This window comes from Canis lupus, chromosome 1 (genome assembly GCF_011100685.1).
Source record: "Canis lupus familiaris isolate Mischka breed German Shepherd chromosome 1, alternate assembly UU_Cfam_GSD_1.0, whole genome shotgun sequence".
NCBI classification, from domain to species: domain Eukaryota; kingdom Metazoa; phylum Chordata; class Mammalia; order Carnivora; family Canidae; genus Canis; species Canis lupus.
The window spans coordinates 685,030-704,111 of record NC_049222.1 but is presented as its reverse complement, the minus strand read 5'-3'; the positions used below and the strand labels follow the sequence as shown (position 1 = coordinate 704,111).

The 19,082-nt window shown below is 49.1% G+C and overlaps 2 protein-coding genes across 6 annotated transcripts in view; one reads left to right on the top strand and one right to left on the bottom strand.

Annotated features, from left to right (window-relative positions):
* Positions 1–1,490: 1,490 nt before the first annotated feature.
* Positions 1,491–14,396, bottom strand: TXNL4A (thioredoxin like 4A). Of its 5 annotated transcripts, none has more exons than XM_038525703.1 (5): positions 14,285–14,312; positions 13,731–13,926; positions 11,760–11,829; positions 5,102–5,205; positions 1,491–1,909 (listed from the first exon to the last, which is right to left on the bottom strand). In XM_038525703.1, the coding sequence occupies exons 4-5, from the start codon at positions 5,143–5,145 to the stop codon at positions 1,738–1,740; spliced, it is 216 nt and encodes a 71-aa protein (XP_038381631.1). In that variant the 5' UTR covers positions 5,146–5,205; positions 11,760–11,829; positions 13,731–13,926; positions 14,285–14,312; the 3' UTR covers positions 1,491–1,737. The 5 variants fall into 5 exon arrangements, 4 of the variants coding, with proteins under 4 accessions (XP_038381631.1, XP_038381628.1, XP_038381630.1 ...); XR_005353258.1 differs by having other exon boundaries at positions 1,723–1,909; positions 13,731–13,917; positions 14,285–14,316; XM_038525700.1 differs by lacking the exon at positions 11,760–11,829 and having other exon boundaries at positions 13,731–13,917; positions 14,285–14,396.
* A 162-nt stretch (positions 14,397–14,558) lies between these two features.
* RBFA (ribosome binding factor A) overlaps positions 14,559–19,082 on the top strand; it is a 29,169-nt gene continuing 24,645 nt past the window's right edge. Inside the window, exon 1 of the mRNA XM_038525699.1 lies at positions 14,559–14,777. The gene's annotated coding sequence lies outside the window, so the exon portion shown is untranslated. The remainder of the gene's footprint in view (positions 14,778–19,082) is intronic.

Below are 19,082 nucleotides of genomic sequence, written 5' to 3'. Positions count from 1 at the left end.
AATGTCAGGAGTAGAATATTGAATGTCTATTATATGCCAGGCACTTGGGGTCATGATGATTTTTCCATTAGCCTCTCATTTGATGTGGCATTACACTCCCTATTTTGTAAATGGGAAAATTAAGGCTGGACCAATAAAGCTGAGGATTTGCATTTGAGTTTGAAATCCACTTCAAGCACACCTCATTTGTATTTGCTGGCTTGTATTTGTGTCTCAACCACAGTCAAACCACAGTCAATCTGGCCATGGCAGTGAGTGCTTTCACACCAAGAAGAGCCCACCAGGCACTATTCTGACACACGTGGGACAAACAGAGACTACCAACTCCCCCCCCCCCCCCCACCTGGAATGGAGTTCCAGGAGGCCACTTGCCACAGTAATTGGCAGAGCCCGGCCTTGAAAGCAGACGGGCCCCACGCTCCACACTTTCAGTCTGTGTGCACAAGATGTGCCTGGGAAGATCCCAACCAACCACCTACCCACATGCTGCTGGGGTAGGAGAAACAAAAAACTGCATGTACCAGGAGCTGTGGTTGCTACAGAAAATACAGACTGCTTGAGGACAGTAGATACGAGCTCAGGAGGAATAGAAACAACTCTTACTCTATATTTAAGAGGAAAACTCTGGGGCACCTGGCTGGCTCAGTTGGTTCAGCATCTGCCTTTGGCCCAGGTCATGATCCTGGGGTCCTGGGATCCAGTCCCGCATCAGGCCCCCTGCACGGTGGGGACTCTGCTTCTCTGTCTCCCTCTGCCCTTTCCCCTGCTTGTGCTCATTCTGTCAAATAAATAATCTTAAAAGAAAAAACCCTCCAAGAATCATTATTTTATTGCACTGTTTTTATAGCAAGAATAAAAGACATTTTTCCCCCAAGTGTATATTCTTTCAGAACTCAACCTTTGGATTGTGTTGTGTGTTGCATTGCACCCCCAGTAAGTTCCCATGTCAGGAGTTCGGATCCCCAGGACAACATGCACCCACCCCCCCTTTTTTTACAACATGCCCTTATTTGGAGATGGGTCATCACAAATGTAATCAGTTAAGATAAGGTCATGCTCCTGTGGGGTGGTCTTCTCCAGTGACCAGCGTCCTTAGAAGAGGAAATTTGGACACAGACACACATGCAGCGAGAAGGCCATGTGAAGGTTGTGAAGGGGCAAAGATTCAAGCCACAGGATGCCAAAGATCGGCAGAAATTAGCAGAATCTAGGAGAGGGGCAGGGAACAGATCCATCACAGCCCCAAGGAACCAGCCCTGACCTGACCACACCCGGACCCGAGGCTCTGGCCTTCAGATTGGCAAGGCAACTCATTTCCATTGTCACCCAGTCTGTGCCACTTTGTTCTGGCAGCCCTGGAGAACTCACATGGATTCCTACTGCCACATGGGTAAAACATGGTGAATTCTACTCCAGTGCTAAAGATGACGATTAGTCTCCAACTGCCCAAACCAGTTATCTGTACGGCAAGGTTCATAAGAAATAAGCAATTATGACTTTCCATCACTGTGTACTTTATTCGTGTCAGCTAGGTATTTACAAATATTTGCTAATATAAAAATACAATGGCCAGACAGGCAAAGAGTTGATGCCATGCAACCCTTACTACAAAGACCCTCCAAGTCCTTGAGCTTTGAATTCACTTCCAAACGCTTTCTCTAAGGCTTTAAATAGTTTCAAATATTTCCATGTGAAAACAATTCTGCACCACTTCTGTGCACGGAGACTGGGCTGAGCTCAGTATCTGTATTTCGTGGAGTAGTCCTTTGGAGACACAACCAGGCCGCGGCCCTTCCGGGCGCCCCGGTACACAGTCTCGATGATGTCTATCATTTCCTGTTTGTCTTCCATGGCCCAGTTGATCTTGTTGTTGTTACCAGTACCCAGGTCAATCATGATGTGCTTGTTCCTGCAAAGAGGACATGGGGGGGAGGGGTCAGTGCTCACAAAAATCCTTCTAAAAACAGTTCCATAAAAAAAAAAATGCCATTTCCTACCATCTCAGGCTCTTGTTAAACATCAGTGAAGACAAGAACACAGTCAAGAGGATCCACCATGATTTAGAAGATGGAAATAATGTAAACACTATCTTAACACAGCCATGCTTGGTGCAAGCTCCTTCTGTATACTCTGCGACTCCCTCAGGACCCATGTCCTCTGGGGAGCTGAAAGGTCAGAGGGCACAGTTCTAGTCACTTGGACAGTAATAGCATTTTCTGGGGCAGAGGGGTGGCGGAGTGGGGATTTACTTCAGAAACACATGATATATTTTTTTAAATTTTTATTTATTTATGATAGTCACACAGAGAGAGAGAGAGAGAGAGAGGCAGAGACACAGGCAGAGGCAGAAGCAGGCTCCATGCACCGGGAGCCCGACGTGGGATTCGATCCCGGGTCTCCAGGATCGCGCCCTGGGCCAAAGGCAGGCGCCAAACCGCTGCGCCACCCAGGGATCCCAACACATGAGATTTTCATGGCACTCTTGGGAGCTCTGGGCGTATACTTTACTAAAGGCCCCAGTGGCCTCAGAATTTTTAAAAAGCCCTTATTGTGAAATTAGTATATTTTGCATTCCTACAATCAGGGAAGTAGACGATATTTTACGAATTTGTTTTTTAAAAGGATACTTTAAAAAATGATCTTGTATGTGCACTTGACAAAGAGAGTAATCTTTTCTGTCCTTGGTGCACTGTTTTCCCCAGGTCTGCTGAACATTAATTTGTTTTCACTAATTTAACTTTTCACTTGAACAAGAATGAAGCGCTCTGTCCTGCAGTCTCTGCTTTGGACACCTTTCAACCAGAGCGAGCATCCAAAAAGGCAAATTTGATGCTTCTCTACTGCGAACACTCACTTGCAGGGTAACACTGCGCACCCGCACTCGGGCCCAGGGATCTGCTCCTTCTTACCACCAGTGTGCCAGCCATTCTGTGTCCCTACGGGACACCAAACACCTGACTGTTCATGCCCACACTAGCCCCTAGGAATGCATGTGCTCTTTCTAAACTTACTTAGTACTTGTGTCTCTATAAATACCTATCCTCTGGCCCTTCTGTGTCCTTTTGCTAGTCTACTCAGCTGTGGCCAACCCATGAAGCTCAGTGATGGCAGGAACCCTGCTGTATCTGACTTGATGTCCTGGTGGAGACCACAAAACCTGGCAAGACTCAATATATGCATTTGGTGAAAAAATCAACAGCAGTACTGATGTGCCTCATCTTAGAATTCTGGGTCACAGGAAGAGCAGAAGGAGGGTCCGTATTCTCTTCTGAGGCAGTGCTCTGGTTCGGCTGCCACAGGCAGCAGGAGGCTGGACCCAAGACAGCCTCATAAGTCGCACCTGATGGCCTGGGGAGAGTTTTGAGCAGCACGAGAAAAGGCCTAGGCTGCCATGAAGAGCTGTCAGTAGAAACACGATCTGAAGAGCGCGGGTGCCTAGGGCAGCAAGGAACACAAGGCTGGGATAGAGGAAGGGCCTCGATACTTGGTGGCTGGACATCAGTGACCCTGTCCTGTGGTTCTGGAGAAGCAGAAGTCACAAGGATGCACTTGGATGGTCAACGAAGGAACTATCAAGCCAAGTCCTGCAGGGGCTGCCTGGTTTCTCCCCACTGCGGACAGCAAAGCAAGGAACACGGGTGTAAGACCCACGAATGCCCCTCAGCAGATACCAGATCCAGGAATGACCTTCTGCGGAAGCCCCAGGAAGCTCTGTGGCCGGAATGCTCAGTCCCAATGAAGAACAGTGTGCCCCACCGTCTTTGCAGATGCCCGGGGCAGGGACTTGGGCTGCAGGGACGGACAGTGCAGGCAACAAACCCCAGGGGCTACGGCTGAAGCAGGGTGGGAAGCCGCCCCATGGCACATGCCTTTCCTAGAAGAGGCTGGGAAGCCCCGGCTGAACTGTCCCAGGGCCCCTGAGAAATCAGAGCTGCTTCCTCTGCTGCCCTACTGGGTGCTGCCCTACTGGGTGCTGGGGAGCCGAGGTCACGCAGGATGGGTGTCCAGGAGCCCAAGAGGCCTCAGTCTTACTGATTTTGCTTAGGGGAAGGATGTGCATCTGTGGACCCGGAGTGCACACTATGGCAGACAAAACCCTACACTCAACCCTGAGAAGTTCCTGCCCTCATCCCTGGGATGGTGATGTGATGAGATGCCAATGCTCAGCAACATTACAGACACATAGGGTTGGGCAGGTGACCCCGAAGGTTACAGATCCACTGACTTTAAAATAAGGGGATGATCCTGGATTATCTGGGTGAGATAATTGCCGGCATAGCAGAAGCAGAACAGGGTAGCGCAGAGACAGTGCAAGCCCCGAGATGGAAGGGGCTCAGGAACAGGGGGCCCCAGCACGCAGCCAGCGAGGACACAGCGGCTTCACACCCACAGCCATAGGAAGTGGACACGGCCACAACCCCACGAGCAGTGGCTTCTTCCCCGATTGATGGCCGGCTAAGGGCCCAGCGCATGACTGGCCTCCTGAGACCCTGGGAGGGGAGCCGCAGAGCCCCAACTCTGACCCACAACGCTGGGCTCCTACTACCTGTGCTGTTTTCAGCTGCTACAGTTGTGCTAACTTGTCACATGAGTACAGGCTGAGATACACCCTATACGGTCCTCACCAGCTGGGGAGCTCTACTTTCCCTTTACATCTAATGCTTAATGTCACTATTTGTCAACTTATGTAGTAACAATAAATAGAAACTGGGACGCCTGGGTGGCTCAGTGGTTGAGTGTCTGCCTTTAGCTCAGGGCATGATCCTGAAGTCCTGGGATCAAGTTCCGCATAGGGCTCCCTGCATGGAGCCTGCTTCTCCCTCTGCCTGTGTCTCTGCCTGTCTCCCATGAATAAATAAATAAAATCTAAAACAACAACAACAACAAAAACAAAAAAACAAAAAACCCAGAAAATTTGACAAATAAAAACAATGTCAAATGGTGATTTCTTTCTGCTTAAAATCTCCACAACACAACTTTTTTGACTCATGATGTTGCTCAACTTTATTATGTAAGTACCATCAAATGTAAAGATATCGTGATTACATCAAGCTTCACACCAACAATATTTAAGTGAAACGATGATTTTAAGAGAACATACCTGAAGAAAAACATGACAGTACACGGATCGTACAACTCATACATTTTGTTGAAGTCAGGCACTTCTGTAATATCCACAAGATAAATAACTGCAAAATTTTTAACCTAAAAGAGATTGAAAAAAACCCTATAAAATGTCAATTTTTTATTTTGTAAAAGCACATTTAAAAACAAACAAGACTCTGTGTATAAGAGGATAATTTTCAAATCAATTCCCCAGCCTTTTTTCCCAGTAGAGCTAACATGCAGGAAGACAACCCAGCTGGTTCATGGTCCTGACACTGGGCTGTCTATACCTGGTCTAACATTTCCAGGATAGCAGGTTATGGGAATCCTGCAGAAAATGTCCACAGCTACATTATTCATGTCGACCTAGTGATAATCTGTATGAACTTTTCCAAATACTTCACTGCACACAATCAATAACTGCCCTTAGAATTCAGCCCTATGATTCCCCCATTTAGGTTCAAGCACTTGCAGATACTAATATGCTAGTACCCCAAATAATACTGCACAGAACACATGTTCTTTAACTTTTTTCACTAATTAATTGCTATAAATATATGTTTAGTAAGTTCTTTCCCACTTTTCCTGGTGTATATATATGCTCACATATGTAAATGTTTATACTGTTTTAATAAAATGTGATCATACCACATACTTTATATCCTGCTTTAATTACAAACATGCTCTTGTATAAATTACATACTTTCCCCAAACTTTTTCTTTCTTGTGGGCACCAAAGCAAGGCTTTTTTTTTTTTTTTAATTTTTTTTTTATTTATGATAGTCATACAGAGAGAGAGAAAGAGGCAGAGACATAGGCAGAGGGAGAAGCAGGCTCCATGCACGGGAGCCTGACGTGGGATTCGATCCCGGGTCTCCAGGATCGCGCCCTGGGCCAAAGGCAGGCGCCAAACCGCTGCACCACCCAGGGATCCCCAAAGCAAAGCTTATTGATCAATAGTACAAAGCTCCCAAAAAGGGAGGGGATCCGAGAGGGCTGCCCCCCAAACAGAATTTTTATGGCTATATAATGCTTCATCAAATGGTTATGTCACTATTTTGTCATTCTTCCATTATTATCTGATTTTTCATGAAAACAATTCAGATTTTTCATTAATACCAATTATTCACCTGTGAACATTCTTACCCTTAAATTTGTGTACGTATTTCATTATTTCCAAAGATAAATTCCTATAACAGAACCTGTACCACAAGAAGGTGGCATTTAAGGGCCTCTATAAACTCCATTTTAAGGCCTTCCAGGAAGCTCACGCCACCCATAGGTTACAGATTGAGCTGCGCCACCCACAGGAAGAGACATAGCGGAGCCCTAAGCCCAAAACTCAGAATGTGGCCCTACTGGGAAGAGGCTCCTTGCAGCCACCACCAGTGAGAAGACTGGCCATTCGGATGGTGTCCTTTAGAGAACCAGCCACGGATGACCTGTGGGGAGCAGGAAAGCCACGGACGACCCAAGCACGGAGGATGTGCCAAGGCATTGTCCCTACAGGATTTCAGAGGCAGCGTGGCCCTGTGGACACCTTGGTGTGGGGCCCCTGGCCCCCAGAACGTGAGATAATAGACTTCTGTTGTTTTCTCTGCCCAGTTGTGGGGCTTTGTTACTGCAGCCCCAAGAAACGTGTACAACAGTAATTCTAAAATTCTGAATATAATTTGCAGATGAAGTAACATGGTATCTGGGACCTGTTTAAAGACTGCAGTATAACGATATCAGGGCTCAGGTGACACAAGACTGACAAGTATCGGTCACTGCTGGACCTGCGCGGTGGGTTGAGGGGTGGGCTTACCCTCCCCTCCTCTCTGCTTTCAGGAACATTAAAAAGTATTTAACATAGAAACCTAAGCCACCATCACCAAGGAAAGTTCACCCCCCAGCTCCCGTCAGAAGCCTCAGAACCTCACATGTTGGCTCCTGTGTGGATGCTGATGCCCCCACGTGCCCCATCGTCCAGAAAGCCTTTATATGGCTGATCCAATCTCTGTGAACACATTCCCAAAACCCTGGATTCCTGTGCCAACAGTGAGCACCTCCTTTATTTTCATGGTTAGCTAGTAAACTGTATTCTGGTTTTATTTAAAATAAGACAAACTGTACCACAGAGGTTAAGCCTGTGTGACAGTCACTGTTCAGATACACAGATGGTCTGGCAGCAGAAGCAAACCATCACGTTAGGTTCACTTCCCCCAAACATGAACATGCTCCTACCTCACTGTAGACTGACCGCTAGCTACTCTGTGCAAGGCCCTTCTCACCCATGACTTATAGTTCTTCCAAATTGGGACATTACTCCAGTTTTGTGCACAATGAAATCAAGGCTCAGAAAGACAAAGCGCCTCTAAGCTGCAAGGGAAGCAAGTGGCAAAGCTGAGACTCACCGTGTCTGGCTCTGAAGGCCAAACTCTGGATGGATCCCCTACCTGAGCCTTGAACAAACTGGCGTGCCCAAAGGGGACAGGAGGCCTGGGAGGGTGGGGAGTGTGCCAGCCGGGAGAGCCGCGTGTGCACGAGAGGACAAGGCAGGGACAGAGGCAGTGCCCGGGAAGGGGGTTAGATAGAGGTGGAACGTGAGCCTGGGGACCTTCTAGGCCACAGTTCAGGTGATGAAGCTGTTTACAAGTAAGGAGGGCTTGGAAACTTGAGGAAACGAAGGAGCACCTGTAGAGACAGTCTTACAAGGCATGCTGGTGTGCTGGTGTGGCTGTACTCTGGGCACCACTGCCTACATCCAACAGGGGCTGGGCCGTAGCCACTGCAGAGCCAAGGGCAGGTAAGGGGTGGCCAAGGAGATGCACTCACAAACCGAGACCGGGGACCTGTCCAGGGAGGTAGGTGGTCAAGGCAGGTGAAGTCCACGTGCATCCATGACTCTGGCTACTGGAAGGTCATCCACCAGTGACTGTGCCAGACAGCGCAGGGCTGAGGTGCGACCAGCACAAGGCACTAAAGAGGGACCGGCCCCACTAGGAGGGGGCCATGAAGAAAGGATGTCACTGAGGGACGGTGCAGAGGCAGGGCCTCCCCTGGCCACCCCCAATTCCCTCTTTTCCTGGTGAAACAGGAGAAGGCAGCTGAGCAGCATACAGGCCCAAAGAGCCTCCGTGCAAAGTGTTATTTCACTCCACAGCCGCCCCCAGATAGCAGCACTCTCCTCTGCGGAGCGGTCCTGGCAAAGTGACCCTGCCAGTTCTCATCCTGCCTACACTAGAATTTCACTAAGCAGAGACACTTTCTTTTATTGCTTTCTACGTATAAAACAAAGATACTATGGTTTAAAATAAAAGATTTTTAAAAAGATTTTACTTATTTATTCACGAGAGAGACCGAGAGAGGCAGAGACGCAGGCAGAGGGAGAAGCAGGGTCCCAGCAGGAAGCCCAATGCAGGACTCGATCCCAGGACTCCAGGATCATGCCCTGATGCACCACTGACTGAGGCACCCAGGAGCCCCTAAATGTTGGTTTTTTAGTGAAACTTTAAGAGCGGGACCTCTTTCCTTTAGCCTCCAATGATGAGTAAGAAAACTGTAGTTTATTCAGAGTAAAATAAACAGGGGTGTCTGGGTGGCGCAGTCAGGTGGAGTGTCCAACTCTTGGTTTCAGCGCAGGCTGTGATCTCAGGTCGTCCCAGGGTCGTGGGATCAAGTCTCTGCTGGGGTCTCCCTCTGCCCCCCCTCCTGCTCCTCCCACCACTCACTCACATGCTCTCTCTCTCAAAAAAAAAAAAAAAAAAGAAAAAAAGAAAAAAGTACAATAAACCACCAAGTGACACCCACTACTTGTTTCCTTCCCATCCATATGAATCACATCATGGTTCTGCAGGCAAATTTGAGGCTGGGCACCGTGAGTTCGCTGTACCGGACTCACACACAGCACCGGTAAATATGTTTACTGAATGAATCTTAACAACAAACTTGTATTTCGAAAGGCAAGAAACATAATGTCACTAAAAATGTGTTTCTGGACAGTGTGAGCTTAGTGACGTCATCCTGAGTTTGGAGTTCAAGCAGACCAGCCTTCAGGCATGGTCTGGTGCCTTCCTGGGAGGCTCTCAAGCTCCTGCAGCTCAAGTCCTTGCAAAGGGAGGGGTGGCCATCAGGAGCGTGGCCAGGTGATGGCCGTCCCGCGGCTCTGGGGCCTTCCTCCAACTCTGGGCCGCCCGACAGTGTCCTTCCTCTGAACAGCCTCCGTCTGCCAAAGCTTCTCCTAACATGGGCTACATGGCTTCTCATCTCAAGCCCTTCCACAACAGTCTCATCTATTTCACCCGTGTCACACCTGGTAGGGAATCTGTGATCCACTACAATCCTGTGTATTTTTTATAAAACTGAAATGAAACTAGGGGTCTACTCTATTTTCTCTATTTAAAAAAGATTCACTTTGAAAATAGAGAAACAGAATGGAAAAACCACTGCCATGTGTCCAGCCCCGTATTTTTAAGTGAACTCTAACCCCAATGCGTGATCTTGATCAAGGCCCCAAGATCAAGAGCGCCCGCTCCACTGACTGAGCCGGCCAGGTGCTCCAGCCCAGTATTTTTTAAACAAGTTACAGAACTTAAAAATATACAACAATCAAATAAAATCAATAGGAGTGTCTTGTAGTGAAAAGTCCTTCCCTTTCCCCAGGCCCACACACTCACGTGTGAGGAAGTCATGTTTGCCCTCCTTTCTCCAGCTGACATCATTAGCAAATGCCCACAGTATTTAGAAAATCATTTTTCTACATGATTTCTAAAATAATTTTTTAGCAGCCAAATAATACACTATCGGGTGAAGCAGACATTCCCGATTCAAATCCCAACTGTCCATTTCGCAGCCTGAACAAGTGACCTGGTGTACCTGCCTCAGGGATGTGAAGGTCACACGGGGGTTACCTGCTCATGATCTAGAGATTACAGTCGTCACGCTGCTGTCCTATCACCGACCCTTTCACTGCTTCCAGCTCTGCTGAGAAATCACAGCAAATGTCCCGTGGAGCAGAAGAGTCCTCTTTAGGACTGGAGAGCTGGGCTACTGAGTTCTAAGGCCTTTCATGCGATGCCCAATTGCTTCCAGAAGTGTGTCAGTATTAACCCTCTCGGCACCACTGCAGTAAATTCCTTCCCTCTGACGTATGAGAAACGGCAGCATGCTACTTCAACGTGTGCATCTCTGAAGCTTACTTAACCACTAGGATCTCTTTTTTTTAGGTTCTTTGCCTCTCTACCCATGGGAGTCCTCTTTTTTTTTTTTTTTTTTAAAGATTTATTTATTTATTCAGAGAGAGAGAGAGAGAGAGAGAGAGAGGCAGAGACACAGGCAGAGGGAGAAGCAGGCTCCATGAAGGGAGCCCAACGTGGGACTCAATCCCAGGTCTCCAAGATCATGCCCTGGGCCGAAGGTGGCGCTAAACCACTGAGCCACCCGGGCTGCCCGCCTACACGTTTTATAAGCACACCTCCTTTTCCTTCAACAAGTCACTGACCAAGCTGTGCAGCCGTCCTTCATCATATGCCACTAAATCTGTTTCCAAGTCGACAGGACTCACGCAAATCACTAAGGCAAGAAGGGCAGCACAAGGCCACCGGTCCAACCTTTCCCACAGAGCTCCTCCAGCTAAGAACCCACCCAGGAAGCTGGGGAGCATGTTCTGGACTGTCAATTGGCACAATGTATTTTAGTTCCAAAGAGTCCATTTTTAGGTAATTCACGTCGAAGCCTCAAAAATACTGCGCAATGACTTTATTTTCCCAAGCTGTCTGCCTGATTAGCAACTTCTGTAACGTGAATGACGAGGTCACTGATAACAGTGGCTAATGACTCCTGCCTGTGTTACCTGCCACGTGACAGGAAGTGGTCCAGAAGCCTGTTATGCTAATTCTATCCTCACGACTATCAATGGGTTAGGCACTACTACCCCTTTCTTGCAGACAGTAAAGTGAGGCACAGAGACAAGTTATGTAGGATCACACGGGGAGCACGTAGCAGACACCAGCACTCCATGCTGCCCCTCATAGCCTGCTGCTAGCTCCAAGGTCACTGCACCCAGAAACACAAAGCCATAGCAAACATACACAAGTTCCTGGCGCGTATGAGATACCTCATTTGACTGCACGTCACCTCCAGAAAGATTCAATTTACTTTATGCAACTTAAGAATGATCCCTTAAAATCATTTCCAAAAAGTTCCATGTCTATTTGTCTCATATACAATTTTCTTGAATGTATGATCCTGAATCAATGATGTCACCGAGGTTTTGCAGATCTTAAACTATTTGCATGGGTTTTTTTTTTTAACATGCAAAAATTAAAAGTCCCATTTATTCTTCCCCATCGTGGGGTTTAAGTTAACAGCGAGCTGTGACAAACTGTTCCTGCAAAATGGTAAGACAGCTCAGAGGTACACAGCCTCTCCCTGAGGCTGTGCATAAAATCAGATTTTAAATAGGAAACTTTGTTATTACCACTCTACCAAGCTCCAGACATCTGTAAAATCATTAAGCTTACCTCCCATGTTTTCAGGGCAGCTCAAAACTAATACAGCATGAGGTGGTGGCCTCATGATGGTTGGCACCATCAAAGCATCAAGTCAACACACCACATTCCCGGAGAAACAATCTAATCAAGTCCAGCCTAAACGGTGGAACTTTTACTCACTTTAAAACAGCTGGGGTATCCAAACAGGGCTCGAGACAGGATGAGGAAGATCCCCCACTATCTGCCATTTCTGCAGAGGGAGATTTTTAGATAGTTAAGTTGTTCTTTATACTAAAACTTTAAATTTCAAAAATTCCTGTTGAGCTCAAGAAGGACTTCCAGAATTATAAACTCATGTTTTGCCTTTACACAGAAGAAAATAAAACAATTATCTTGTGATGAGTTTCAAGTTTGCATTTCTAATAACTGTACTATATAATATTAAAAGTTTATTAAAACAGAAATCCAAATTTTTGGACCAAAGAAAAAGTACCTTAAAGATAAAACAAAGACAAATACTCAAAGTGAGCCCAACTAAACTGTTCTTATCAGTAGGTTCGATCCCAGAGTGCGTTCCTCAGTGATCCCGCAGTCCAGCCTACAGCTGACACACAGGGATGGGAAAAGAACAAACAACTTGCTGAAAGTCCCTAAGAGCTCAGGTTAACACAAAATCTGTCTCCCAAAGAAGAGCGTCTTGCTGGGTTTTGCCTGGGTATGAAGAGCCAAAGGAGCCTCCCGTCTCTAACCATCCTGACCCTGCACCGAGGGCAGCAGGAGCTGGTCACCACCTGGTGTTTATGCCCCCACATGCCCCGCACAATTCAGAACACACACCCTACGTTATTTCAAGGTCAACAGAGCAGCAATGGTGTTTCTCAGGAAAGTGCTTGGAGGTGGTTCTTCACTGACCACAGCAGTGTCTGCTTTTGACGCGACAAACTGGCGCCGCAGCTCTCCCGAGCTCCCCAGGCACCTCCTCAGGCTCCCCAAGAAGAGAAAGGGAACGGCCAGTCTCCCAGCACCCTTACTCTGATCCCGAACTCTGCCAAGTGGTTTTTGGAAGCCACTTCAGAATTCCCAGGGCAGCTTTTGGGCAGAGCTGTGTGTGGACCTCACCCCAGACCTGCAGAACGAGAACCTCGGAGGTGCACCTGAGCAAGTCTTCCAAGCGATCCTCACGTGACTGACCGGAAAGACGGCCTCCACAGTTCCACGGTTCCCAGTGCTACCACCCGGCCTCGCTTGGCTTCTCCCGCCACACAGGAGATCAGAAAAAGTAGCAGTGGAAGGTCAGATAGTTGTTAGTGAACTAACCTCAATGTGGGGTCCTGCTCTGACCCCCGAGACTTCGCCTTTCCCAGACACATCTGTCCCTACACCTGTTACCATGTACTGAGCTATCTTAAGCCCTTCTTCCTCTGAAAGAAATCATGGCTTTAATGTTTCCATTACTCTTGACCTCTCCTTATTTACGGAATATCAGTAAGTAATCTATGAATTGGCTACAACTACACATCCAAATGAAAGTTCTCCTGAAATGAGCCCACAGAGCCCACAGGAGAGCACCAGGTGCTGCTGGTTCTGGAACTGCCAACAGAGCCTCCGACAAGCCAGGGTGCCAGCATGGTGACCCAGACTGGGTCCAACCAGGCAAGTCTCCCAGAGCACGTCTGAGCTAGGAGTGCACTTAGGGCACAAAGACCGGGATGGAGAACAGGCTTTCCTTCCCCTGACAGGCACGACTGCCTCCCACACACAGGGAGCAAAGCACCAAAAACTGGCAATCCTGTGCAGCTACCTGGCTAAAATGGCGTTCCACGAAGTCCCTAGGTGTGCTGCTCCCAGCTCCGTGGAGGTGGCACCATGAACCCCTTCAAAACCTGGAGACCAGGGACACACTGCTCCCACGGAAGGACCGTAGCCTCGGGGCACAGGGTCAGGCCCCCTGAGCCCGCCGCACCCTACCCTCTGAGGCCTGGAGCCTCCACGCGGGGGTCAGGCCCTTGGACCCTGCTGCGCCTCTGCAGCCTGGAGGAAGAGGAGGACCTGCACGCGGTCACCTCACTCCAACCCTGCAGCCACCTAGCAAACGGGGCAAACCAAAGACCACAGCTTCCTAGGCTGACGCTGGGCGGGGGGCTGTGTTACCTTCTCCGCGATGCTGTACAGCACCTCGTCCATCTTCATACACGTGGGGTCCCAGTCGTGTCCAAAGCGGATGACGACCACGCGGTCCTCCTCCGACAGGATGGCCTGATCCACCTGCCAGCCGTTGTGCAGGTGTGGGAGCATGTACGACATCTCGGGGCGGCTCCGGGTACACCTGCGGGCACACCTGCGGGAACTGTGCGCACCGGCTCCTTGCGGCCGACTGCGGGCAAGGGCTGCACGTCGCACCCGCCCGCGCCCCTGGGTCCCACAGCAGACCTCACCCCCCCGACCCCTGGAAGAGGGACGGCACTGAGGGGACGCCCTGCAGACCCAGTCCCCGGTGCGGAGGCCCCGGGGTCGCCCCCATCCGTGCCCCTCGGTCCCGCCGCGGGGAGGGCCTGGGACCCCCGCAGACCTTGCCCCCGGCCCCCGGCCCCGGCCCCGGCCCCTGTCAAGCTCTACCCCTGGAAGGAGAACGGGGCCGCGAGGACGCCCCGCAGACGCCAGCCCCTGCCTCCCTCGCCCCCGCTCCCCGCTCCGTCCGCCCGCACCTCAGCCGACCGCAGCCTCCCGCGCGGCAGCCCTTCCCGGCGGGGACGCGAGCCGGTCGGTGCGTGCGCGTGGCCGCCGACGCGAGCGTGAGCGTGCGCGTGGCCGCCGACGCGAGCGTGAGCGTGAGCGTGCGCGTGGCCGCCCGACGTAAGCGTGAGCGTGCGCGTGCGCGTGCGCGTGGCCGCCCGACGTAAGCGTGAGCGTGCGCGTGCGCGTGCGCGTGCGCGTGGCCGCCGACGAGGGGCCGCGCGCGCCCGGCGCCGGGAGGGAGGGACACCGAGCCGGGGCTCCCGTGTGCGCCCGGGCGGTGCGGCCGGTGGCCCCCGGACCCCGCGGGGTCGGTCTCCTGAGGTGTCGCCGCGGTCACGGGGGGCCCGGCTTTGCCGCCTGATTCTCAGCCCCAGTCAGGCCCCTCGGAGCGACCCAGCTTCTCCGCGGCGCCCCCGTGCCCTGGGGGTGTGACGAGGGCAGCCGGCCGAGCGGAGCTGCGAGGTGCGGTTCGGGTCCCGGCGGGGAGCAGCGCTGGGAGCCGGGGGACGGGGCCGGCACACGGGACAGGCCGAGGACCGTGACGTGACGGGCTGGGGAAGGCCCGTCCTGCTCACCGCACAGCCGTCCCCGGGGCGGTCAGGGCAGACTAGGCCCCGCTGTGCGGTCGCCGCGTCAGCAGAAGACCAGCTAAGGTGTGGGTCACCGTGTGAAACACGCACGGCCCTTGTCGCCCGTCGCCCCGTCCGCCTCCGGGCGCGTCCTTTTTGTCAAGAAGCTGACGGAGGATCCCCCACGTCCTGTGGGGTCCTCGCGCTGCAGCCCCGGGGGGTCGTAGAAGCGCCACTGCGGTCTCCGTTGGGGCAGCTCCCGTCCTGCTGGGGGGAGGCCCGAGCGCGGTCGGCTGGTCGTCCCCACTCCCCGCGGTCCCTGAGCCCCGGCGACCGCGGACTCCCGCCCGCCTCCCTGCCCCCGCCTGCCCCGGGCAGTTCGTGCGAGCGGAGACCGACCGGGACATCGCCCGGGACTGCCTTCTCCAGGCCGCGCTGTCCGCGGGCGTCAGGATTCGGTCCTCGGTGCTGGTTACCACTTCATCATACGCATGTGTGCATTTTTTTATTTTTATTTTTTATACATTTATTTTTTGTTGGTGTTCAATTTGTCGACATCTAGAATAACACCCCGTGCCCGTCCCGTCAGGTGCCCCCTCAGGGCCCGTCACCCAGTGTGTGCATTTCATTTATCCATCGTCTGACATTTGGCTGTTTCCACTTTCTGGCCGTCGTGCATATGCTGCTGTGAACATCTGGATTTGTGTTTGTGTGGACTTAGGTTTTCGCTTCCCTAAGAGTATATGAGTGGAAAGCCGGGGTCACGCGATAACCGTGTTTAACATTTTATGGAATACGAACTGTTTTCAAGAATGGCTGCAGCTTTATTGTATTTATTCAAGAGAGCACGTGCATGCCCCCAAGTCGTAGGGTAGGGGAGCGGCGGAGGGGTGGGGCGGGGAGGCGGGGCAGGGGAAGCCGGCTTCCCACCGAGCAGGCCCTGCGGGGACTCCAAACCCCGGACCCAGAGACCGCGACCTGAGCTTAGCCAAAAGGCGGAAGGCGGACGTTGACCTACTGAGCCACCCAGATGCCTCGTGGCTACACCTTCTAACATTCCCAACAGCAAAGCGTGAGAGGTTTGATCCCTCCACATCTTTGCCTACACTTGTTATTTGTGTATTTTTTATTACAGCCTTGTGGTAGATGTGCCCTGATACTGTGATTTTGACTTGCATTTCCGTGATGGTTAACAATATACAGAGCATCCTCTCACATACTTATCCCCCACTTGGAGAAATATCTGTACATATCCTTTGCCCATTTAAAAAAAGTTATCTTTATTATTGAGTTTTAAGAGTTTCATTAGATATATGATTTTAAAATATTTCTTCCCATTCTGTTGACCACACTTCTTATTGGCATCATTTGCAGCCCAAAAGTTTTAAATTTTCATTATGTCCAGTTCATCATTTCCTTTTGTTGCTGTGGTGTTGTATGTTTCGGTGTCATATCTAAGAAACCATTACCTCATTCAATGTTGTGAATGCTTACTCCTGCTTTCTTCTAAGAATTTTTAACTTCTTTTTTTTTTTAAACAACTTTTTTTTTTTTTTTTTTCTAAGTAAGCTTTAGGCCCAGTGTGGGACTTGAACTCATGAGTTGCATGCTCCACAGACTGAGCCAGCCAGGCACCTCCATTAACTTTCACATTTGGGTCTTTGATCACTGTGAGTGAACTTCTGTGTATGTGGGTGCTAGGTGTCCACCATCATTCTCTGCATATTTAGACATCCACTTGTTCTGACGCCGTTTATTGGGAATATTTTTCTTTCCCTATCAGAGTGTCCTGGCACCCTTGATGGAAATCAGTTGATTTTGTTTTTTGTTTGTTTGTTTTGGTTTGGTTTGGTTCCGTTTGTTTTTGTTTTGTTTTGTTTTTTTTTAAATCAGTTGATTTTGAATGTAAGGATTTATTTCTGGATTCTCAGTTCTATCCCACTGATATGTATGTAGGTATGTATGTAGCCTAATGTAGGTACCACACTTTCTTGATACAGCTTTGTGTAGGTCTTGAAATTAGGAAGTATGAGCCCTCCACCTTTATTCCTTTTCATGATTGGTTTGGCTATTCTGGGTCCCTTGTATTTGCATATGAACTTTAGGATTAGCTTGTCAATTTCTGCAAAAAAGGCAGCTGGGATTTTGACAGGGACTGTGTTGACTCTTCACCAATTTAGGGAGTACTGTGCTGCCATCTTAATGTTGAGTCGTCAGTGGGTGAAGGATGTCTTTCCATTTGCTTAGGTCTTTATTTCTATGACTTTTATATTTTCCAGTGTTCACGTCTTGTGTTTTTTTTAGGGAGGGAAGTTAAATTAATTCCTAAATATTTTATTCTTTTTTGATGATATTTAAATGGAATTGTTGACGTGCCTGGATGGCTCAGTAGATTAAGCCTCTGACTCTTGATTTTGGCTCAGGTCATGATCTCAGGATCCTCGGATGGAGCACCACATTGGGCTTTGTGCTCAGCAGGGAATGTGCTTGAGGATTCTCTCCTCCTCCTCTGTTCCTCTTCTGTCTCTCTAAAATAAATAAATAAATCTTAAACATAAATAAATAAATGGGATTGTTGTTTTAAATATTTTTAGATTATTTGTAACTAGTGTATAGAAATACGGTTGATCTTTGGATACTGATCTTGCATTCTGCAATCTTGCTGAATCATTCATTACTTGGAATAGTTTTTTAGTTGGATACTTAGGATTTTCTATATACAAGATCATGTCATCTGCAAATAGGGACAGTTTTACTACTTTTATAGTCTGGATGCTTTTCATTGTGTTTTTGCCTACCTGCTCTGTTGAATAGAAGTGGCAAGAGAGACTTGTTCCTCATCTTAGAGGGAAAGCATTCAGATTTTATTTGTTTTATTTATTTATTTTAATAATGAATTAATTTTTTATTGGTGTTCAATTTGCCAACATACAGAATAACACCCAGTGCTCATCCCGTCAAGTGCCCCCCTCAGTGCCCGTCACCCATTCACCCCCACCCCCTGCCCTCCGCCCCTTCCACCACCCCTAGTTCGTTTCCCAGAGTTAGGAGTCTTTATATTCTGTCTCCCTTTCTGATATTTCCTACCCATTTCTTCTCCCTTCCCTTCTATACCCTTTCACTATTTTTTATATTCCCCAAATGAATGAGAACATATAAGTTTGTCCTTCTCCGATTGACTTACTTCACTCAGCATAATACCCTCCAGTTCCATCCACGATGAATGAAGCAAATGGGGGGTATTTGTCAGGGAGCAGGTGTCCCTGTGTGTCCTTATGAAAGGATACAGGTATCCAGTGTTCCTTCCTTCAGAGCACTGGCTTGAGTTAGGTTGAGGAAGAGAGCAATTTGACTGAATTAATGAAAAATCAATGGAGACTTTTTAAAAAAGAAAGGTAAGAAAGAAAAATGACTGGAGAGCCGTATAGTGCCCCCAGAGGAATTTGCATTTTTTAAATTATTTTTTAGTGGGGGAGGGGCGGAGGGAGAGAGAGAACCTTAAGCAGGCTCCTCATCTAGTGCAGAACCTGATGTGGGGCTCGATCCCATAGCCAGAGGTCATGACAAGAGCCAAAATCAAGAATCCGACCCTTAAGAATCCTCCAGTTACCTCCGGAATCTGCATTTTTATTTACTTTTTATTTTTTTAAAGATTTTGTTTATTTATTCATGAGAGAGAGAGAGGCAGAGACACAGGCAGAGGGAGAAGCAGGCTCCTCGCAGGGAGCCTGACGTGGGACTTGATCCCCCATCTCCAGGATCAGGCCCTGGGCCGCAAGTGGCGCTAAACCACTGAGCCACCTGGGCTGCCCTGGAATTTGCATTTTTAAAAGAAAAAAATTATTTGAGTCAGATGTAAGACAATGTTAAGGTGAGACTTTGCTTTCAAATTCCAGCAGAGGCCCCATACTGAAAATAAATGATTTAAAATGCTTACATGTGGGGCCCTGGGTGTCTCAATCAATTAAGTGACCAACTCTTGATCCACAGGTGAACAGAGAGGAGTCTCATGTGCTAATAAGCTTAGAACAAAGCAGGTCATGAAGGCTACATAAGGGTTGATTCCATGAACTTAAGTGCAGAAATATGCCAAACCAAACCACATATTGTTTAGGCTAATTTTGCCTCTTTTACCTCGTGGTATACTTCATTTTATTGCACTTTACAGATCCTGCATATTTTAGAAGTTGAAGGTTTG